Source organism: Triturus cristatus, chromosome 2_2, assembly GCF_964204655.1.
Source record: "Triturus cristatus chromosome 2_2, aTriCri1.1, whole genome shotgun sequence".
Taxonomy (NCBI): Eukaryota; Metazoa; Chordata; class Amphibia; order Caudata; family Salamandridae; genus Triturus; species Triturus cristatus.
This window is the reverse complement of record NC_140582.1, coordinates 1,055,098,774-1,055,124,047: the sequence shown is the minus strand read 5'-3', so window position 1 is coordinate 1,055,124,047 and position 25,274 is coordinate 1,055,098,774. Positions and strand designations below refer to the sequence as shown.

General features: G+C 40.6%; 1 protein-coding gene across 1 annotated transcript in view; it reads left to right on the top strand.

Moving 5' to 3' along the window:
- Positions 1 to 19,152, top strand: part of ASPNAT (aspartate N-acetyltransferase) — a 204,673-nt gene extending 185,521 nt beyond the window's left edge. The window contains exon 3 of the mRNA XM_085642553.1: positions 15,690 to 19,152. Coding sequence (XP_085498679.1) covers positions 15,690 to 16,057 — 368 coding nt within the window. The 3' untranslated portion in view covers positions 16,058 to 19,152. The remainder of the gene's footprint in view (positions 1 to 15,689) is intronic.
- The last annotated feature ends 6,122 nt before the right edge of the window (positions 19,153 to 25,274 follow it).

The window sequence follows — 25,274 nt, the reverse complement described above, 5'->3', positions numbered from 1 at the left end:
GGGTCCGCCGAGGCAGTAGCAGCTTGTTCTACCAGTCCTTTAGTGGTGGGGTGTCGTAAGAGTAGGGAAGATCTCATGGTGCAGGATGATGCTGAGGGCTCACTTGCAGGTCAACATGCGGCCCAGTGACAGGTTGTGCTCATGTTCCCAATAATATGTCAAAGAGGGACTCACTGCAGGGGAGTAATGGGACAACTCCTGTCTCACCTTGACAGAGAATCTTCATCAAGGGACCTGTGGACAACTGCACAGAAGGGAACTGGCAATTCAGAATTGCAGCTGCTCTTCGTATAACCTCTGACAAAGAGAAACTATCCTCCGTTGCAATGCCCGGAGGTGAGAGCAAGTCTGAAGCTGGAGAGAACTGCAGACCACTAGCGCCCCCCAGATCAGTTAGCCAAGTATCCTCCAAGGATGGTGGGGGAAGAGGACCCAAAGAAGTCTGCCTCACATCCTCCTCTCCATCTGTAAAACAAGGATTTCCCACAGGTAAACCATATAGAGGCTGAATCTTATCCAAATTAGAGGGATCCACAATGATCTGCGCCGCCAATGCCGCACTTGACGCTGTCGACGTTGTTGAGGATGCTATACAACGTCGGAAATAGCAATGGGATCAGCATTGAGTGGCTCCATCAACATCGCAGACTGAAGAGAGACCGACGCCGAAGGTGTGAACCCTAGGGGGCTATGCAGCAGCACCATGTCGAATCCGCTATTAGATTTAGGGGTCCCTGCTGTGACCGAGGCCGAAGCCACCAGCAAGAGTTCAGCTGGGACACTCCCTACCTCTTTGGGGCTTGAAAGCGCACCAGAGGGAGTCAGAGGGTCGAAGACCTGTTGAAACAAAAGAATATATTCCTTCATTCGGTCGTAGCTTGCCCCAGCCCTGGGTATTTAGGGAGACGCGGGGCTGCCTGAGAAGTCTCTGCAACCTGTAGGTTGCGAGGCGATGTCCAACTTACGCGTAGCACTTTGGTTCTTTGGCGTTTTCTGTGATGGTGACGGCTCTGCTGATGCGCAGATGTACTGTGGGAAAAAAAGTTTCCGCATCCAGTCTGGCACCTGGGTAGGATTCTAAAGTAAGGAATCTGTGGCTAGATGTCTCTAACAGATAAAGCGTATGTAAGGATCCCTCTGCCAACAGCAGCACTGCTTTTAAAACATCTGATAAAGGGGGGAATCTTCATTCAAGACTGATCTAACCTTGATGGCGAAATGGATTGTTAACTGAATAACAGGAACCATTGCATACCACTAGCAAGATATCCTAGAAAGGAGCTGCACATTATGATAAATTAACTCACACAGGAATCCCTAGTACAACATTGAATATGTGTGAAGAATTGTTTTATTACACTTTACATATATAAAAGCTAGGCTCAGCAAATCAATCACTATACCAACTTATATGAAGCACTTCTCTGTAAAATGTTAGGGCCTCACCCACACAAATGTGTGGCATGCTTCATCATTAGGCTTCCCACACCTGGGCTCTGAAGGAGTCGAAGGTGGGTTCTACCACATAAAGTGGTAGAAAGTTTTTTTTTTACTAGTAATCCCTCCAAAGAAATGTCAGAGTAAAAAGGTTCAAAATATCTAGAGCTCTCCTAAGAATACTTTGTTAGGAATGTTTTGCCAGGATTTAAAACAGAAAAGATGGATGCAAAAAAGGTTAGTAAACACCTTGTCAACAAGCGTCGGCCGTTCTTGCTAGTGCCTATGTGTCTCTGTGAGGACGTCTCATTCTCTGGCTACCACCCTAAATTTGCTTTTCGGTTCAATGAATAGCTGTCACGTGCAGTGTGCTGGTGTTGTAGTGCAATGTCACTTAATATCACCTATGAACACCCCTAAAAAAGCCACCATAGATTTACAGTATCCTGGTTGTCACATACTTGCTTATCAGGAGTTTTTTTCTCGTGGTGTTCAGATAGATTTTCTCAGCAATGTGAAACGAGGGGGCGTACCCCTGTTGTCACATTTTTCTCAAGGGACTGACGGCGCCAGACATCACCTTGTTGAATCCCTCCTTCGGTGGATAACCATCATACCGTAAATATACTTTTTAGGGGTGTACATAGGTGATAAAAGGTGACATTACACTAGAAACAGCAGCACGTCACACGTGACATCTACGGATGTACCAGAAAGGTAATCTACTGTAGTAGCCAAAGAATGAGACGTCCTGACCAAGGCCACTGACCCATTTTTTTTTGTTTGTTTAACTTTGTTTTAATTGATTATACAACAAATTTGCAGTTTACAGTGCATTATTTTCGTTTCTTTGCTTTGATCAACATTGTTAATACAAGACGGATCATGGCTTTACAGATATAGCTCGCTCAGTATCTACATACATGCCAGCCAATATTAACTGTTATAGTGTTCTTTGTCCAGCAATCGGCTTGACATCATAGTGTACTGTTTTCAACTTACTTAATGCTTAGTCAACAACATAACATAAAAACCTAACAACCTACACCTGGAACACTTACAGTGAACTTATACATGCCCTCCTGTTTCGCACCCGCAATTCCCCTCCCCGCCCACACACGCGACCAAACACACCATTTTGTCTAGGGATCTTGTTTACGTAGTCACCCATTCCCCCTAGTACATAATAAATACTTGGCATATGGTATACCCTGCAGTGTGGGGGCTAAGTATATATACCTAAGAGGGGAGGCCAACAATGCATGTATGAGCCCATGCAGGATGGCTGGACGAAGCAGTGATCGCTTCCTTACATTCCCTACGTTATAGGCCATCTTCACTCGCATGTCCGTTGTCAATTGCAGGCATTCCCGGTGGCGACTGCAGGCGATCCCGCCAGGCTATGCGAAGGTCCAATAGTATCGCGTCCCACACTGCAGCTAGCGGCTGCTTACGCAGCCCTCTAGCGTCCTCCCGTTTAAGAGTCACACTTTCCGCCTGCGCCCAGCATAGTAGTGCTTGGTACAAGGCATCTGCTGCCGGGGGTCAGGAGACTTCCAACGGCGCGTGAGCAGCCTCTTGGTAACTATGAGTCCCAGGTCTATGTACCTGGAGGTCACTTTGTGTTTTTTTAATCTGGGGTACAGCCCCAAGACGCATTGCTCCCATGACGAAGGCCACTGACCCATAGCGCACTAACAAGAACGTCCGAAACATGTTGGTGTGTAGTAGGATGACAGGATAATTACTAACGTTTTTGCTATCAACTGATAAAGTATTGTTCTGAGAGTTCTAGCTAGTTGTAACCTTTTTACTCTGGTCATTTAACATTTCTTTGGATAGGGACCCTATAAAAAAAACTCACACCCACTTCATGTGGTAGAGCCTACCTTGGACACTACGGGGACCAATGTGTGGGAAGCCTGATGTTGAACCATGCCACAGATTTTTGTGGGTGAGGGCCTTAGATTTCCCAGGGAAATGCTCCATTTAAGTTGGCAATGTAATTGATATAATGAGGCAGGCCTTTTTATGTGTAGTGTTTAGTCTTGTGTTGGGAGGACAAACGTCTAGGTAGATTTTTTATCTCGGCCTTCATTTGTGAAGAAGGAATTTTGTATACTGTAACAACTGTGACAACAAAACCCCTATTATTTACGTGTTACCCACTGTTCATAAAATGTGTCATACCTACCTACCAGACACATCGCTGTTGGCTGTCAACTGATGCTTAGCAACCGGTTTATTAACCCATTATTTCCAAAACTAAAACACTCATAAGTGCGAGCATGGTTGTGATAAATTTTATATAAAACCTTTGTTCCAGTGAGCAATCTCACCTTCCTGTCACAGAGGCTATTGAACGCTCATATACCAATTTTCCAAGGTTAGAAGCACGTTAAGTGCTGGAGGCAGCATTAAATTATTGCCCTTCACCCACAGAGTCCCCCCATAACACTTTGATGCACGTGCATGCGTTACACTTTGCAAGAATTTCTATATAGTTAAAGACCAGTTTCTTCCTGCACATAAAAGAGACAGTAGTGTTGGACTTCTTTTGCCCTGAAATTGGCAATTTCTTTTGTGTTACATTTTGAGGAGAATGTGATCTAAGCCAGTTCCAATCCTCGCCGTAATGGGATCAGGCTTTGGAAAATATGTATCAATGGCCACAAGGTTTCTATGAATAAGGTCAAATATTAGACTGACAAAATTATAAATGTGACTCAGTATTAAGAGATGAGATCTCACATACCTGATGAAATGAAGTAATTCCTGTATTGATTTTCTGTGCAGAAAATGTTTAACTGTAGAGGAGCCCTAAATTCAACACTAGTTTTGTAAACTAGCTGAACAAAACTCTCTCTTCAAGTACAAATGGTATCACCGGCCTCCAGTCACCCACTTTCCGCCTCAAAAATAACTGGCCATTTGTGCTGTTTCTAAATCTCAGACACAAGTGCTCACCAAGTAAAAATTATTATTTCTGTGGAAATAAAAGTTCTCTGTGATAAACTGAGTTGACAGAAGCTCACCCCTTGTTAAACAAGCCTTGAAAAAAGCATGGTTTTATGATCGTAGTTTCCCCACAAAGTGTAAATGATACGACTGAGGACCATCTCATGGTCTATGTGACCACTCTCAACACATAAATTAGTTCAATCAAAATCTTATATTTAGGCACTCACATTTTCTGAGCAACCAGTCCTTCTCAATTGAGAAATCATTGATTGCATTCAAAATAGCAAAACGTTTTCTAACTAGAGAGCAAATAGTTACATGCATCTTCCCTCTGCATATTAAGATCTGCCTACTCCCAAATCCATCTCAGAAATGTGGCTTTCCGACAGCTCCAGCAACATCACAAAATAAAGCGATGGACGGAGTGTTGACACTTTTCAAACACTCACCCCAGTCACACATCTGGGCTTAATCCATAGTTATTTTGCTCGCCACCTCGCCCCAGTTTGGATCCAGCCATATGCAAATCATTCTTGACACTGCACCCAGGGGAACAGTCCAGCTCGAACTGCCAGCCCAGGTCCTCCCTGGACAGTAAAACAAGCATCCTGGGACTGGTTTCGGGCTATCACCCCCTCATCAGCCAGGCTTGCTTGAATCCAGTGTTGCAGCGAGCAATTGACCCATGTTTGGGTATACCCATAGCAATTTACGGTGCACATAGCAACATCATAAAGTAAAATGATGGACAGAGCGCTGAAACTTTTCAAACACTCGCCTCCAGTCACAGATCTGGGTTTAATCCATTGTTATTTTGCTCGTCACTGCACCTCAGTTTGGTCCCAGCCATATGCAAATCAGTCTTGACCCTGACCTGTGATTGGGGTGAATGTTTGATTTGTTCTGCATTCCGTCCATCATTTGTGTGCTTTTTTGCTTTGTCACCCTAAGTGGGAAGGGTGTGCCGAGACATCGGTCCCGTGCTCACTATACCACTGGATTTAAGCTAGCCTGGCTCATGAGGGATGATACCCAAAAACCAGTCCCAGGATACTTGTTTTCCGGTATAGGGAGGACCTGGTCTGACCGTTCAGGCTAGACTGTTCCCATGGGAGGCAGGGTGAAGACTGATTTTCATTTGGCTAGGTCCAAACTAGGGTGACGTGGCAAACAAAAAATTATGGGTTTAACCCAGATCTGTGGCTGTTGGTGAATGTTTGATTTGTTCTGCATTCTGTCCATCATTTGTTTGTTTTTTTATTTCAAAAGCGTCACAGCTAGGCCTGGGTGGTTAATTCTGTTCCGTTCGCAGAATTTGGGTGATTTCACGTTCCGCGGAGAACGCGGAATTGCGAAAAATTCCGCGATCTGCGGCTTTGCGGAAATTTGTGCTTGATCGCGCTTTCAAAATGCGTGTTTGTGAGATATTTCCCTCCCGAGCACGCAAACAGCGTATGCGAACAGGAAAAAAGCATCGCGAATGGGCAGAACAAGCCATTCCGCGTGTTGGCGGAACTCTGCGTGCTCGCGGAGATTTTTGACCGTTTCGCGGAGCTTTGCGGAGCGCGCCTACGCAAATTCCACCCAGCCCTATTCACAGCACATTAAAAATGCAGCCATTGCATTGCTTATGCCATCATGCCGAACCATTAGATATTTACAGTGAGAGACTTTGAATGGACATTTCAAAATCACGCAAACTGTGCATCCAGAATTGTTGTGAATTGTCTGTGGGGAAAACTGCACATTGATTAGACCAGGTAAGAATTGAGACAATGAATCTTTCAGTACTGATTGCTTATATCTTTCAAAGTACCAAATGCACACCTGGTGGATCAATGTGAAAGTATGGCAAATTTGCCCAACAAAAGGGACAGTTTACCACTATAGACAAAAACTCTTGTGTTGACAATAATATAAATGGGTGCACAAGCTTAATTGTGTGTCTGACAGATTGAGTGAACACATAAAGCAGTATTCATTGACAGTGAAAGAGGTACTTCTTTGCCAACTAAGCGCTCATTTCCTGCCACCAGTGTTTGTATGCCATACACTGTCTAATTTTACTAATGATTGTGTACTCACTTTCTGACACCATATTGAGCAACGAAGGGGGGGGGGGGGAGAATGGTTTCTTTCTTCTCGCTCAGTTATGGGCAAGCTCACACAACACCAAAAAAAGACATGACCCCCAATGTCATATATATCTGTCAGTTAAACAATGTGAATGCAAGCTTCACGTATAAGTAAGAGCATTCGCCCTTAACTATTAGAGATAGTGCATTTCTATGCCATTCTCATTTTGATAGATATGAATTCTGCTTACCTGCAGAATCATCATGTTGGGATCCAGCAATGGTGATTATTATGAATACTGCATGCAGGGCATAAGCACCCAGCAAGTCCAATGCTTTGATGGTTGACCGCACTATATTATGACCTTTTCCCATGCTGCCAATCTCACACAACTTTGTGCTGCATAGTGGACACTGTGCTCAATTGTACATACCATAGGTGGGATCTCTCCTATTACAAGGTGTTTCAGAAATAACCACTTCCCTTCCTGAGTACCTCTGATGTTGCTTGCATATCCGGATGTAGAGGAATGTTTTCTGCCTCCTTCTTGCCTTGGTAAGAGCCTGTGTTCATATATTGAGTTGCGCTTTTTCCTTTACTATGTGTAACTCCCTAAACTTGTTTACACCTTTCTTCACAGATTTATATGGGCTTTTAGTCTTCCAACGATAAACTGGTTTATTCTCGTCCAAAATAAGATCTATTTTTAATTATAATTCAGTTGATTTTTTATTTGTTAATAAACGCACACTTAAGGAGAGGCTACCTTGGTCAGTAAGATTGAGGGGTGTGGGTGCCAGATTTTCCAACAATCACTTTGGCATATCATTTTAAAATACTTTATACGACAAGCATGGTGCATGAGAGGGAATTAAGGGGTAGTAGAAAGGGAGAGGAACAGGGATTGGTAGAGATACTAAGTGAGAGAAAAAACACGATTTTGTCAAATAACCAACATCTTTAAAGACTTTCAAAACAGAGAGGTAGAGAGTGTTTGCGTTTTTGTCTGTGTATGTAAAGATTCCTGATGACTTCCGACACCTCACTATACCTGATTGAAGGCAGCTGCACTCAACCATTTACCTCAAAATACATTAGGGGTGTGTGCCACCCCAAACACCCCCTGAAGCTACGCCCCTGCACTTCAGTAAACTGTTGTACCGAGAAACGGGGATACTAACTGGTTTTACTTCTGTCGTGTTGACGGTCCCGAACAGGGCACGATAACTTCATCACCTGATAGCAGAAGTTGATCAAAAATAGACAACTTGTCAGAATGCAGAAAATACTTTTTGGTGACTCTGTTTTAATGATGTGGACGTTCATTTTTTTCTTTTGATCTTTTTGTGCTTTTTTTCAATTTTTCTGTTACACTCGCGATGGCTCTGCAATATTTGTTTTTACATTTTGTTAGCTTTGTGGGTAATGTGTCTAAATCTGAAAGTACAAGTACAAATAGATATTTGTTTCGCTGCCCCAAGGCTTCGCTTTCAAACTCCGCCTAGTGAAAGTATTTAACTAGGCCTGGGCGGTAAATTCCGTTCCGTTCGCGGAATTTGCGGAACTTGGGTAATTTCGCGTTCCGCGGAGAACGCGAAATTGCCCAAAACTCTGCGTTCCGCGACTTCGCGAAATTTTTTGCTTGTTCGCGTTCTCAATATGCGTGTTCGCGAGATATTTCACCCCGAGCACGCAAACAGCGATCGCGAACAGGAAAAAAGTATCGCGAACAAGCAATTCCGCGTGTTCGCGGAATTTCTGCGTGTTCGCGGAGATTTTTTACCGTTTCGCGGAGATTTGCGTAACGCGATTACGCAAATTCCGCCCACCCCTATATTTAACTCTAGTTTGTAAAGCAACTGAGCAAAATTATCTTTTCGAGTAGAAATAGTATCACCCACCTCAAGACAACTTGCCGTTGTCCTGTTTCTAGCTCTCAGACGCAAGTGTTCACGTAAAATTGTGGAAACAAAAATCTCAGTGATTAACTGAGTTGACTGCTCTCACCCCTTGTTGAGCAAGTCTTGAAAGCAGCATGGTTTTATGATCGCTTGTTAATTATTCGCAGTGGGATTACTCTTGGGTATCCGGTGTTGCTGTGGCTCTGTAATTTCTCAGATTCCCCAGGAACATACATTTTCACTACGGCTTTTTCACACGATGGTGATGGCGGTGAAAATCGGGTGAATCGGGCTTTTCGCCATCCATAGCACTCACAGGTCTCCTTTAGAATAGGGACTCCCGGAAACAAATGTTTCTGTTAATTCTGACATTCTCATGCGAAAATAATTGATGAAGTGCTGTGTTAACAGGAAAGTGTTTTTTGTCCCATCAATGCTCCTTGTTAATCGCCTGCGGAGTGCCCTCGAGTAATCTGTATGCCCTCCGTTTTGTATATTTTGGGGAAGCAACAACATCCGTTAATGATCAAAGTCTGAAATTTTACTTCCCAATTTGCTCATCGGTGGTCCCTCTATCTAGAAGATAGAGGAGCAATCCAGACTAGACTAGTTAGTGTTAGTTATAGGGAATGTGACCCAATAGGTTGAAGTCCACCCATGAGCAGATTCCCTCCATTGTAAAGCTTCGGATAAACTATACTTTCAGACAGTTGGCATGGAGACTGAAGAGGGTTCTTTGCCGTTACCAAGCAGCTCATTATATAGGAGCAGAATGGGCATACAACTTACTCTTAGAACTAACATGTATTTCAATATGGCAATAGGAAAATATAGTGAAAATCTGACTATTTACATTTAAAAAATAACGGGTATTAATACATTTTAACGAATGCTGACAGTTCCGACAATAAAATGATAGACAATATGCAGGAATAGGTAGGGGGGATACATTATTCACAAATAGTGTAAGTGGGGAAGTTCAATATTTACATGGTGAAAAATTTGAACAGGAGAACCCATATGATCTGTCTGATCCAAATATTCTTAGTCAGCTATGTGGTGGAGTTTTAACCATCTGAACTCTGTTTCAAATAGATTAAGACAGAGGCCTTCCTTATGAGTATACTGTATACTGCTCTGCTACTCCTCAAGTGACTCCTCAAGTGGTCTGCTGTTTCGGGAACCCAAAATGACTGATTCTGAAAACACCAGACTCTGGTTTTACTAGGTGCAGATCCAGACCTGGTAGAACCAGGGCTGCAGAAGGGGCTGGGGGTTGCATGCAGAAGCACAACCCAGCCCCTGTCCGATCCCTCAAGCACCACAAGAGGGGAACGGATAACCCTCCCCAAACCAGGCTACAGCCCCCCTCACTCTGTACGCCCCCCATGCCTGATCCCCAACCTACAGCAGCCCATCCACTGACATTTATCACCTGTTCAGATAAGGTGGTAAATTTCAGTGAAATAATCCCAAGAATCAGGGAAAACATTGATTTTCACCCGATATTTCGGGGTCTACATATTTCTTTCCTTTCGGTAGAATGTAACTCACAATGACAGGATTTAGGTGCAGAAAGTCTGGCCAAAATTGAAGATTCTGCTCCCTCCTCACTATCCAGAGCCTAAATATGCCCTACTGTGATCATTCAGTTTTCTCGATGGAGAGTGGTTTGAGATGTGCTAAAGCTGACTATATGATGCACTGTTGATGTTTCCAACCTCTTGGCAGCAGAGGCCACCACCTTCTGCCCCCAGCAACCTGTCTTCATAAGTCTGCATGACCGTGTCTGTTTTCCTAAGTTACCACCAGGTGAGGGTAGAAGTCAAATTATGCCTGTAGTAATCTAACAGCCTGGCTTGCCTAAAGCAAACAGGTAATAAATATTTTGGTTTTCCTAAAGGTGATCTGTATATTGCATGGAACTGACCAACACAATTTTTGGGTGCTTCCAAAAAACCACACTTTCCTTGTCTCAAGATTATGTTTGCCCATTATTTCAACCTGCTAGACCATAAGGCTGTTCAGGATTGACCTATATTGACAACATCCACTTAATTTTAGGCTTAAAGCAGGCCACTCCAGACACTCTGAACAAATTCAGTGACTGTCTTTTAAGTATTCAGGAATGCATGTGCAAGCTGAATGGCTGGAAAATAAAATTCTTATTGTTGGGCAACAACAAAATACGTTGGAACAACTTTGTCGCATTCCCAGCTCAGGACAATTCCCAAACCTGTTGTTGAAGGTTATCTTCCTGGGTGTGCTGTTGAATGAGAATTTAAAGTATTCTGTTTTCACATGTTGGCACCTGATTAAAAAGTATCTTCCTTCTCTGCTTAAAGAGCTTCACGGTATGGGTATTTCTGCAGGCATGTTTTCACATATAGACCTACTGTAAGAGACTATACATAGGTCTTCAGTAAACTGCAGCACATTCAAAACATCGTTTTTAGGAAAGGGGCAGGATGAAGAAGTTTGATCATGTTTCTATACGTAGGAGACAAGTGCATTAGCTCCCTGTAAGACAGAGAGGTTTGCTTCAAGATCCTGCATGATGTACATGATCTACTATGGGCTTGAACAGTCTAGCCCAAAAGATGCATTCTCCAGGTGCTCTAATCTTAGAACGTTTTGCTCCAACTCCTGTTTCCTGATGCGTGTTCATCAAGACAAATTTACCGATGGGAGCAGTTGCCCCCTCAGATATTTTGGCCTGGTGATTTGGAATAAGCTGTTTGGGTAATACGGTTCAGGAGGTTCCTGGGCAATCAGAAGTTACTTGGCCTCATTGGTATCAGTGGCGGTTTCTGCTGTGGAACCTTTGAACTACAGACCCTGAGACTGGGGAATAAGTATCACTATTTGCTATTGACTTTCAGGGTGGAGAGGCAGAGTATTTCAAGTCTGAGCAGTTCCGTGATACAAACTTAGAACTCAGCAGCACACTCAATAATTAATACTCAAAGTCCAGCCATTACTTTATCTGCAAAAGATGAAGTACCTTAATGCACACACAACTAAATACTCCGCACAAAATTACAAATATATATACCATTGAAGACGGAATTACACATTTCTAAGGTGGATTTACTGATTGAATAGGGTGCAATTCATCTACCTTAAAGACTTAACTCAGGGGCAACTGACCCCTTAAATCGAGTCTGTTCCTGTTATTTGTAAGGTATCCTCACCATTTTTTAACAGCAGGCTCTATCCTAAAAAACAAGCAATATTCTAAAAATCAGGCCTATTGGAACACGTGACTTTGCACCCTAGACTAACATAGGACAGTGGTTTTTAAAAATATTCAGGACCTAAAAAGCCAGCCTGCATCCTTTAACAAGACATTTTGCAGCACCGTATTGCCAGCCTTCAGGCTTTAACATGGACATGAACACTGAGAAAGCTTTTGCTAGAGGGACAATACAACCTCCAGGAAGACCTAAAGTTGTAAGATATTCCATATTGCTTGACAAAAATGTATGCATCGAAATATTTACATACAGTCTACCTCTGAAAAAGAATATTTTGGGAAACCAGACTCAAAATTCTTTGTCAGTTTGCTCAACGGGCTCTAACCCTTGAGTGGATTTCCATATAGGTTGAATAGCATCCTTCAATAATGCTTTCTTCTACAGTTTCTCAAACTACTCCAATGGGAACCCACTGACCTTTTTCCACCTGTTTGCCAATGCCTACTCTGGGACACCTGGAAAACACATTATTAGGCTGCACACGTTTGGGGGTACCGTGTGATCCGCTTCTCAGGGCTGTGAAGCACCACTGCCTTCTCCACCATTCAGCATTCTCCTTTCTGAGCGTTACAGCTCTCCAAGCACACCTCTTCGTTGGCGAGGTGGGAAGAAAATGATTCACTTGGTTCCCAGGACTCACAGCCTTCTATCGGACCTGATTTTAAAAACATGGCACTGGAGAAAAAACTCAAATCCGTTGTAGACCGAACCTTGCTGTGGGCGAAAGTCCATAAAGGGGTAATAGGGTGCGCTACAGGAGTGGACCAAAAGCTACAATAAAAGGTCTTACACAAGAAAAACCCACTTCATTAAAAGTAAACATTTGTTCTCTTCAAAACTATTTCTTTTTAAGGAGCTCTCCGAAAGAGAGCTGTTATGCTTATGTAAATTTGAGTCCCTGTTGTGTTTATGTGGATTTTTGTGATCAGTAGCTTTCAGCTCCAATATACTGTTTGGAATGCACAAGTGCTTTACGAATAACAACTAACATGAAATGTATGTGTTCATGTTTCACTACCCAACCATCATTGTTTCAGCTGCTCATCTTCATGTTATCACCATTCAGTAGATGTCCATATGTGCGATAGTGTTTCACTAGCTCACATTTATGTAAATGCTCATATGTACTGCACCTATTTTGTGCCTTTCAAAACTAGAGGAACTGGGATGCCAGTACAAATAGTCCAATAAAAAAAAAATGATGGTACTTAAGAAATCAGTCAATTATATGGGGCATAGCCGAATTAGTGCTTAACTGCAATCAATTCTTTCTGGTAGGCAAGGGCATCATTTTCCGTTTCTTATTTGTATTTTTTCATCCAAACACCAATTATGTTTTCAAAAATGTAATTTTCATCAGGGCAGAGATAATTCGGAAATAGTAAAATGTACTCTTATACCAAAAATCGTCATTGAAAAGATTTTTTTTATTAATCAAAGTAAGTTTTTCAAGTGAAACAAGAATATAAAGCAATACCTTGTACTGTCTTCCTACAACACTCTAAAATTAATCATACTTTTATTAATAAGCACATTATTTGTGTACCAAAAAGTATTGATCAATATTTGGTTTAACAAAATGCATGTGAACACCGTAGTTCGATAAACTGTACCTCTAAAATAGCCTAACCCAGGACTCAATAACTTATTTTGGTCATTCTTGGATAGCTCTGTACAGACAGCACATTTTAATAAAGGATGTTCAAATATAGCGCCTTGCAGTGATTCAAATAGTATATCAATAAGTCACCAAGAAAAAAATACTTAGGGATGAATTCTCGACTTTCGACTAGGGTGCAATGTTTATAGAATAAATTATACACTATGGGTTAACCTAGATCTGCTTTTTACCTTTGGTGAACTGGGTAGAAAGAGCTGGTATGTGCTATTGCTACTGTGGGCTGGAATATAAATCACCCCTGATTGGGATCTATCCTCTTTAGGCATTTCACGTGCTTTGGTATTCCATATAGTGGAATTCAATGTAGACACAAGGTAAAAACTAATTTAGTGTAATGAGGAGTGTGAAGACATAACACATACAAAATATAACAAGAAAATGAGAAATGCGTTATCCTCCGGGCATTGTATAATGGCTATTGATGTCTTGGTTTCCCATTAATAGATGATCTAGGTAAGGACATGATCATTGCTACAAAATTTACTCGCAGAGATGCCGAAAAGTTATCAAGCATAGGATTACAACCAGGCTTGATACAGCTCTCCATAATCTATCATCTTTTAGGGGAATGGAATATTGTGGGTGATGCACCTCGAGGTATCGGTCCTGGTTTCCCTTCTCCTCGGCCTTCAAATCTTGGGGCGAGATGAGGGACAAAGGAATTCTCTGTGGCGGTGAGGAGTATCCCTCAACAGGGCCAAAAAGTGAATCATCTAAATTAGACCTCCCTCCTTGACAAGCGAACAACAACATTGTGAAGGGGTGGAGTATGTGTGGCTACATTTGGCCAATGGTTACACTAAACCTCAACCCCTTGTACCAAGATGTGTGATAAAAGCATAAATTCTGACAGTTCCTGGAAATCACGACAAGGAGTGAAAAATATGTCTCTGATCTGACTAGTAGGTGCACAGGAAATCTTAAAGTACTCACATTCTTGCTGTGCCAGTACTCGCCAAATCACCACAGAAAGCCCAAAAGCCCAGACACTAACAAGTGGACTGTTGTACTTAACAGAAGTGATAAAAATAAAGTTACATTTCAAATAATGCATGCATGCCGCTTATTCCTGAACATCATTCAGGGATGGAAGGAGGCATCTGACCACACCTGGGTTAACTCTAGGATTTTACTGTATGAGAGGAAAAAACCTCCAACATATGCCCCAAACAATATTTAGCTACAGTTTATTGCTTATAGTGTCCATGTAGTACATCACATTAACGTTTAAGTAGAGGACCCAAACACAATAGTATAAATAAAACAAACCTCACATTATTCAACTGCTGAATAAAATGTGTACTGAATGCAAACTATTCATGATTCAACACGCAGCTATATGCTCAAAGATAGAATTGTTGGTAAAAAGTAAATGAGGATGCATAGGTCAGACTGAAAAATACTTTGATCTATTCTGGGCATTTAACCTACTAAATAGCCCACTTGTACCAGATCTGCTACTAGTAGGTAGATAGCCATGTACATTTTTTAATGTCCACCCACGTTACACTCAGTAAAGATAGGAATACAAGCAAGCATAACACAATAATTCAAGGAAAGTGCTTATCTGACTGCTAAGCAGTGAAGAAAGAGGAAGTGCTGTTTCTTGAGGATGTTCTTATGCAGTTGCCGGTGCATCTGATTGGTGGTCTTTGTTTTCTGGTTTGGACTCATAGGATTTGTAGTCTTTTGCTTTGATGTTATTGTTGTTAATAAGGCTGCTGAGCTGAATAAAAAAAGAAAGCTAAGCATAATCCTTAATAGAATTATAACTTTTCTTCACAATAGCTAGGAAATTTTACATTGTGCCATACACCATAAGTATAAAGCCTAGAATAGGAAATGCATATATAAACACCAGCCTTGAAGTGCTTCATGTTAAAATAATTCTTAAGATAACCTACGTTCACATGGACTTTTAAGAGATTCATCTATCACAATTTGTCCAAAGTACAATTTGGCTCCAGACAACATGTATCAAAGTAAATCTGGTATGCCAGGCTTTACAGCGTAGGACATGTCAGATTAACAAAATCTTTCCAACATCCTGTTTGTGAAATACAGTTTAATGCAAAATTAAGTGCGCACTTGTGGTACTAAATGTTTTCAAACACTCATTCTTTTAAGATACTTGAATTAGGCTGACTATTTTCCTTATGCAATCTATTTACTAAAATGGAGTAATTTATATATTATAAGCTGAATTCTACAAAGATATTGTTTCCATTTTAATATGGAGCAAATCCAATCTCTGCCATCATATATTCCACATATGTTTAACTGCTATATTACAAATTACAATGATTTACACACATGCCACCATGATTCAGAAATGTACAGTGGTCTTAAACTTGACAGGTGCTTTTTTCCCTGCAGGTTCCTGCTTCTGGGTGGCGGTTCTAGAAGGAAATGTTGTGGGGATCGTCGCAGCAAGAGGCAACGAAGAAGACAATGTAGTGGAGCTACGCCGTATGTCTGTAGATTCCAGTTACCGCGGGAAAGGGATTGCTAAAGCACTGGGGCGCAAAGTCCTGGAGTTTGCCATGTTAAACAACTACTCTTCTATAGTTCTTGGAACAACGGCTGTCAAAATGGTGGCCCACAAGCTGTATGAGTCTCTAGGATTCCAACATGTGGGGATTGTTGAAAACTATACTCTGCCTGGGATGACTCATTCCATAACAGAGAGAATGTTCTTCCAGCTCCGCTACCATCGCTACCGCCTACAACTGAGTGAAGAGTAAACCACAAATATTTTTCCTTAAGTTTTTATCATCTTTTTTCCATTTTGCTATTCTTTGAGCACCCACCATTTCATTATATACGCTAAATCATGTTTGCGCAAAAGAAAAAAACAATGCTTTCAGATGGCAGTGTTTATGCTGGAAGTATTATTGCTCTCATACCAACCAACCACGTCAGGGCTAGGTTTGATTAAGTGAACAAAAATCTTGATGTTTCAGCATTGCCCAAATACCTGCATAAGCACAGCAACGTGAATACCTAGGGTACCACTGATTTTGTGTAACTAATATTGACTTCACCTATGACGAAAGATTATGATAGCCTTTACTCAAGTGCTACTTGCTGCATTTTCCTGAATTCCTTAAACTGCATTCACATTATCATGAACATTAATGGTTGAGCATCCTTCAAATATGGAAAATGCCTGCTGCAACGCATGAAAGGGATTTTTGCACGAATTCAAACGCATACTATTTGCCAACAAAGCAATGGCTGAAGTTGCACTTTTTGGTTGTTCCGCACTACATCTGAAAAAGCCCTGGGTGCACCCAGTAGCCTTGCGTTTCTTTCTCACCCTTTTCTTCATCTTGGGCAGACTTTAATAATACGATATTGGAAAATACAATAGAGCTGGACAACCTTCTGCCCGCCTTTATTCTCGTGCATAGCCTGCAACCTGGGCCAGAACTTCGCATGTCTATATTGGAACTGCTATATGCTGCCTTTTAGTATTTAGAGCAAAAAAAAAGAAAACAAATACTGCTTGGTACTCTCAAGCATAGGGGATGCTGCATTTCCTCTGATAACATATTTGCACAATATTGCGAACGTCAAATTGGAAACGTTTCAGTAAGGCAATGTACAACATACCTGGCGTTATAGTGACTGGGAGGTGCACACCCAAAACATTTTTATATTCTGCCTGTATACATAAAGATGGCCTTACTGCAGTCATCCTTAAACAAATTAATGTAAGTTTTAAAGATGTCTGAATTGTATAATGCAAATAGCAATGCAAAACAGATTTGGCATGTGTCTGTACTTAGTATGTGTGTACAGTGCCTGCAAACACAGCAAGGAACTAAGACTACTAGCCTGGAGTGTAAAGTTTTGTGAGATAGTTCAACTAACAGGAACGTCGCATGTAACAAGCCTGAGGAAAGTTAGAATATTAGTTATAGAAGTGAGTTTATAGAAATGGTAAAAAAAAAAAAAGGCTAAATGCGTTGGAACACATATCTTCGTAAATTCTAAACAATATCAATATAATTCCCACGAAGTGTTTATAAACTGTGAAAAGGTATATCGTTCAGCTACCCAGAGCCAGCTTTTGTCTACTTTAGCTGTACATATGACTAGAGACTACATGTATATACAAATGCCAGTTACATAGGAACGAAAACCATGGCAGTGCACTTAACTGTTTTATACATTTTTAGAGTAAAAACTGATTGTATCCATGCGGTACTAAGTACAAATCGATTGATGAGATCGGGGTAGTACATTTCATGGTCAAACTGCAATCTGTCATTTTTTGTGAGCGGTTGCTGGGGAGTAATTCTGCGTGGCCTTAAACTGGATGAGGCTGAGCTGGTTCCGTGAATTCATTTATTTTCGCTGTACCTTTAGCTACATATTTAGTTTTACATTTGCTGGTGCAACTGCTTAGACACTGCGACCAGGCTTCGTTCGGAATGTCACAATGTTTCTTTAGAAACCCCCTGACCCAGGGTCATGGCAATACTTCACTTACATTTTCCGAAGGAGCATAGTATCCCAATGTGGCCTGGAGTTCCTGGATTTCCTAGGGGCGGGAAAAACATGCCATTTTTTACTGGCCACAAAAAAAGAGGCAGGTAAAATTAAATGTGGCTGAAGCTGCAATGCAATCCGGTCCCGCTACAACCCTACCTATGATAAGAGGGGGCAAGGACGGAATGCAGCCACCTCCCCTGCCTCCTTAAGTTCTTCCCACCCCCAGCCACCCTGGCCTCGTTGACCACGTAGGAGGCAACACTGGGTGCAGATTTGGACCCAGTCATTCCGTGTTCACACTCTTTCCCCCATTCTGGGGACAAAGTGGAGAATAGTGGATTTAGGAGCGGAGATGCCCGCTAGACCATAAATTCCAGGCACCCAGTATCCCATCACCTAAATGAAACTCACTCCTAATCAGGGGCTAAACTGCCACATAAGTCTGCACTTGAAATATTCGGCCCACACTTTTACTACTCTTGAAGTAAATCCAATGTAGAGCAGAAAACCCATTGATTCCTAGTTTCAGTGTTGCTTTATAAGTGAAATTGTATTGATTCGAACTATTTTTGGTAATGCATACAACATAACAAAAATTGCATTTCTTTTTTTTTTTTTTTGCTCGGCTGAAGGATATGGATTCAGAGCGGTTCTGTGACATGAGATTCAATACACCAAGTGGAACTCATACAGTGGGTGGCTATGAACTTACTATTTTGATGTTTTTAGAAATACGTTTTGAACATGTATATATATATTTTACTTTTAGGGCCTAATTCACAAAGGACATGGGGTAAATGCAGTACATTTGCTCCTGAATTATTACTTATATGTTTGGAGCTGACAATCCCAGACGTACTCCTTTAAATCTCTGGCACTTTCTAATTTTCATCAATACCCTCATGTGTAAAATGTATACACCTGAAATTCCCTTGAAAAGAAAATATGCTACAAATATGCGTTTGCATCCTTCGTTACATTTTTGTCATTTCTTCAATAGAACATAATGTTTCCCTCAGAAAAGTCCCTATTTCTACATCACAATTACATTTGTGAGTGTTTTCTCCCAATTTCTGTCCTGGAAAGGCACCTACTGCCACCTTGGACAGGAGTAAATTTGCAAGTGTTTCCAGGATTATAAGCTACTCACAAGATACATGAATGCCCCAAACAGACAGGTTTATGGGTGTCGCCCATAGTTACAGCTTGTACCTCACTGAAATGTCCTGAAACCTAGCCATAAACCAGGAGTGCAAATGCCATTGTGAGTCCGGCTCTTAATTTTTAGGCCTTTCCTGAGGCACCTCATGCGCAGCCGGAGCCCGTGCAGGTAAGAGTACCAGAGCAGTGGGGCCAGGTGGGGGGGGGGGGGGGGGGGGGGGTCGGATTCAACAGAGGACCACAAGGGAAAATTAAATAAATAAGGCATTTTCTCTGGTCGTCGTCTGTTGAAATCCCCCCGACCCGGCCCCACCCCTCTTACCTGCACGGTCCGCTGCTGCACTGTCGCTTGTGAGACATTTTGTTAACTTAGAGCCTGCCTATTGCTTACCAATGGTTGGCTTCACTGTCAATCTCATTTCCTTGCTTCTAATTTGTTAACCCGTGACCCTCCCCAGTAGCATATCCTAAGTACTTATGTCCTTCCACTGCTTGCAATGTGGGAGCTACGTTTTTCTTTTTGTGGAGCCCCTGTTTTGTATTTGTCTGCTTACTCCCAGCCCCTCCAGCACACCAAAAAGAAAGTGCGTCCAGCACTCGCCCCGTCATAGCGCCTTTTTAAAAAGCATTTTCTCCGTATTGCTGCCTACACGCCCTTCCTCCATCTTGCCTCATGGCCTCCCCTCCCTAACCACCAGAAATTTTTAAAAGCACTTTTTAATTACTTTCAGCCATGCTGCCCAGCAGCTGCTCTGCCGTACAACATGGATAAAACCCAATTGACAAAGTCAAAAGCACTTGTTAGCAATTTTGCCATTGCTTGTTTTTAAAGTGTGCATTATTAGTTTAGCAAGTTCACTCTCACTATGTGGTTATAGAGTACTGTATATTAGAAGAGCTCCCCTCTCATTACTTAGCGATGCATGACAGAGCTATAAAATCATCACTGTTGCAGAATCTCAAAACCTAAAGAAGTTATTAGCATATGATTGTTGTATAGGCATAGAAGAATTTAAGATAAAGCTAAAAGAGAGGTCACATGATGTAATGTCAAGATACTGAAAACACAAACTCAGTGTTAATATACAATATGGGAACTTCTACTATTCTATACACAGTGTTTGGCTCAAAGTATCTTCTTATAAAGATGAGTTTATTCCCTTCAACAACAGTAATCATGAACAGGTATTTAACCACGGAGTTTAACAAATTAAGGAGCATGCTTGGGTGCTATTTGAAGATTGGTCATCTTAATTACAGTGTTCATTTAAGCAAACGTCATGGCAGATTACTGTAAAATATGACTTCCTCTGTACCTTGCTTTCAGTCTGATAATTGTACAGTAGCAAATGTATTCTAGGCTTTATAGATAGTGTACAGAACCGGACGTAGCATTTTCTTGTTTTAGATAGGGAAATAGGAATACGTTATGATGCTTTGAAATTCTTCAACTGGAATTCTGCTTAAAACGAATGCTGGCTACTCTGTTATGGCTAGTGAAAGCAATTCATGAAGTGGTATTGGGAGCTTGCATTCTATTTATTCAATAGGTTTTGTTTGAGCCACGTGCCTTTCCTTATCTGCCTCACTCATTTGCAGAAGCCAAAATCAGCACACTTGTAAATTATACAGTGCACGCTCGAATGATTATTTTGGTTACTGAGTAGCAAAAACTGGTTGAGTCACATTGTTGGGATTAGTCCATAAGACACGATACACAAACTTAACTGACCTAACTTCCTGAGCGGGGGCTTGCCACTCTTGAAGTGTAAACGTTGCTGCCTCAAAGACTATTGTCGTATTTTGTCCATTTTTAAAGCAACAGTACTACCAAGGGAGACAACAAATGTGTCTAATTTTTGTAATAAGAATTTGCATGCACGTGCTGTATGTAACATTACGGAAAAAGAAAGTGGCATATCTTTTAATCTCAACGCAGCATGTGTATTCAAAAACCCATTTTACAACTATTTCTCATGAGTTGTAAGATGTGCAGGTTTTTACAATAATGTAAAATGCAGTTTTAACAAGGGGCACTGTCTGCCATTTCCATGGACACGCTAGTTGTGCAACACATCAGAGGCCTAATCGAAGACTTTTTTTTTAGAAACTTATGATAATGCCTCCTCCTTCCTACTAGGCAAATATGTTTTGCTAGTACTGCTGCTTTAAGAATCCTAGTGTGAAACCACTCATTTATATTATACCTTTATCTAGTTCTATTTGACATACTATCTGTTCTCTGTGAAACAGGGTAAATTATGGTCTCCCTTATCTACTTTATCCGTAAATTAGTGTCAATAAAAATACTATCTTGTGGAAAGTTAATCATACTTTATTACTGTTTCATCTAAATTGAAAAGTAATGTAGAACAACAAATTATGAAACCCCCATGTATGGATGATCATCAAGGAGCTTATGTAACTCTTTAGTGAAGCTAGCTATTTAGTAGTGGTCTATTTTTGTACTGTTTAGATGTAAATGTTATGCAGAATTCAAGGTGCCCCATAAGGATGGGTCTGCCAAAGACCATGCCATTCTTTCCTTCAAGGCTGACCTGGATATCAGAATAGCCTTAAAGTGCAGATGTCTTCTTTTTATCCAGTGGATCCGACTTTGTACACAAAGCATGGAAGGAACAACTGAATCCTGCTCACCAGATACAGCTATTGTAGCAAGTGTAAACCCTCTAAAATTCTAACCACTGCACTTAGTAGTTTGACTGGCACAACAGGGAGAAATTGCAGCTCAGCTTAGTTGAGCTCCAAGCATTATGTCTGCTGTAATGGTCCTGGACAGGAACGTCTGCATTGGGGGTTGTTGCAGTGTGAAGTAACACTCTACTAACCCTCCTGCACCACAAACGCTTTTGGCTATGAACAGCAGCTTCCTATAGCTCAGTGTTTGGTACCTACATAGCAAAGGTAGTGTTCGCATTTGTAACCTCTTGCTTTTTATTTGTAATAAAGTGGCACAATGGAATCCCGCACAAGCAATACTACAAGACTTATTGTGACCATCAGACTTCGAATGTAGATTTTATTATGCGAAAAATTATTAGTTATGCTTATTTTTAGTCTAAATGTTCTGGTACCACTGGACAAAAATGGTTGTTTTCGTGCCCCTCCAGAGACAGTTGTGAATTTATCCATTAAGTGCCATGTATGTAAAGTGAATTGCGTCCTTTTGGATCAGCAGCATTATACCGAAGGAAAATGGCTACTTCTGTTAAGTTCATATTGTGTTTACATTATGTACATCATGCGCAATCAGGTATAAGCTAACACATTTTTTGAACTGTTGTGGTGGTTTATATGAAATCCATCTTTCACTAGTTAATTACTTAGAGAGGTAATTATACTCTGCTTAACAGACATGTAATAACAGTTGTAGATGCAAGTAGCCAAGGCTTCTGATTACAAGAGGGTATAGAATGTAATATTACATTCAGTCTTTACTAGGGAAAATGTATTAACTTGTGTACTTGCACAGATATGCGGAAACCAGTAAATGCAATAAAATACTGATTAAATCATCTGATTTTACCAGACTGAAATTGCGTACTGTGCTGCGATCTATTCCCTCACTGTTATTTTACAACTGTAGTTACCACTCCAAGTCTACTGCAAACTAATGCTGTCACAAAACACAGTAAGCTATATTGCCTTCAAAGCCAATAATTGAATCAAGTCTTTTTCTGTAATTATGTATATACAGAAAGCAGTTATCATGTTCAGCTTATACTTGAATGTATGTCTGCAAATCCCAGAAGCATCTTTCAATGAACAAAGATTAAAGGGATTTTTTTTAGTAAGATTTGGCCTATTTGTCGATTCCCAAAGCATCTCAGAGATGGTGGAGTGAAAAATATATGCAGTGAATAATGGCAAGAATCAGATCTAACTATAAAATGCGAAAGGCATTTTCATAGGAACCACATTACAGTGACTTTGCTTGACTATCCATTCCTGCTGATATTCAACAAGTTTCTGAGCTAAGATAGACTGTTATATTAAAGATAATGGACATATCAGTGTTTTGTTCTTGACCAGGTAACCAGGGAAAAACACAACTAAAATTGGAAAGTCTTGTAAATTCAAGATTCTAGCCTGCTATGGGGTCCACAAAACTGATGCGTTCAGCACCTTTTTTTTTTTTTAATGAAAAGCATAAGCGAGAAAGGCCAGAGTGTTCTACAATTGCATATAGCAATCACCACAGTGTCCACTAGATTCCCAATCAATCACATGCTCTCTGACTTTCAATGTCGATGATACCGGTAATGCTATTTTCTAAATATACACGTAAATGTAAGTCTAGGCCTTAGCCTGCGTATTTGATCTCTTTAGTAAAATGTGATTTTTACGCTATTAAATTTTTATATCATACCACCGAACCTATAATTCAGTACCTGCTGCAGTTGTGTTCCATGCAATGGTCTTTAAAAATAACACATCTGTCTCTATTTGTCCAGTGTGCAATTCAATTGTTTAAGCCTCCTATATCTGCAGATCCTTGAGTGTTTATTTATATCTCTGTTTTTCATTCTTGTTGCACATAGAAATGTATGCATTGTTTATGAACCCCCAAATTCATATATGCTTTCCTGCTAATTGCTTATCATCCACAACATGGGTGTTTGGTAATTACGCAGTATACGGTTTCTGTTGTATGTTTATAAGCAAAGAGTTTGTTGGGCCATGAATGTGGAAACACCAGCAGTAAGTTTTAACAAGTATGAAAACAATATGATTGTGCTTGATTTGCAGAAAAATGCATTTGGGATAAATACATGCTTTTAATTTGTTAACATTGTCCATAAGCAAGCTGTTGCACAAAACTGAAACAGCAAAATAAACCAGCACTGTGTTAGTAGACGTTGTAGAAATAGATTGTCTAGATGGTAAGTGCACATACTTTATACAATATATAACATAACATGTTTACATCAAACCTTTTGCTCAAAATGTGTCTGAAAATAGGTCTGGTGCACTCACACTGACATACATTTATGTAAATGTATTTTTTTTCCCACAAAAAAATGTACAGAGTTAAGTCTCATACACAACTTTCAATACATTTTGTCAAAAACGGAGCCAGGATGTCTTGGACAGAATTACCCTTACATTGTTTTTCAGTGCCAATGTGTAGATGTGTGTGCTTTCCCTTCAAGTTCACATCGAAACCCAATATTTTCATGAAATACTGCAACTCGGAGAGGGCTCTTACACTCTTCATTCATCTGTCTGCATAAACAGTTATCAAGGATTTAATGCAGGATTAGATCTCAACATTTTGTAGAGTACTTACTAACTCATGCTGATGTTGAGCCCTGCTGTTGCCTTTCTCAGTCTAAATTTAGTTGTTGCAGATTTCTCAGTATGTTCTAACACTGAAAATGCCTAGTGTCTTGGCACAGATTATTGACGTTTTCTCTTGTGAGTTGTTGGCTTAGAAAGCAGTTACTCTACATACTTCTCACCACCAGTTTTTCTCACATTTCGCTGCATGTACACTCAGTCGTTGTCATATATCATCACATTCTATCCTCTTCTGGATGCAAGAAATAGGGTTTTTATGGAGTATGTAATCATGTCTGTAGTTTCTTGAAAGTTCATGTTATGGATTATGGTGTTCACAGATTGCTTTACTTTTGAAGTATAATACCACCAGGTACATTAGTGGATAAATGATCTGTGTTATTTAGAATCCACGCTACACATTGGTATTCAAAAGTTATGAGTAGAAAAAGTTAAATTAATGACTTTTTTCAAGTGGAACATGTGCAGGAGTATGCTACAAAATTGTAATCCGCATTTATACAGTGCTTTTAGATGTGGACTGATAGGCAAGAAAAAACATGCACAATTATTAATTCTATTGACTGATATGTTGTCCATTTTTTTATTAGAACCACGTTGTAATTTAACTAACTTACAATGCTTTTCAGCCTCCTGAAGATCAAACTCTTGTGGAATGCATTTGCATTGGTGGCATGCAAAATCCTTTCTGTCTGATTCTTGGTGATGACACTCAGACACACTCAGGTTTGCGTGGTGGATCCTTTCGATATGCTGGGGTTGGAGGGATTATCACATTTTCCCAATAATGTGAAGCCTAAAATGACAACAGAGACTTTCATTACGTCTCTTCCTGCATATATATTTTGACTCGATGCTGAAATCCATCAGGATTTATTACATAACCCAGATGTCAGAAGTAATCATAAAGGAGTTGTTTTACAGTGATTTTTTTTTAAAAAGTAGTAGATTACTTGTTCTCTCTACCTCAATGAGAAT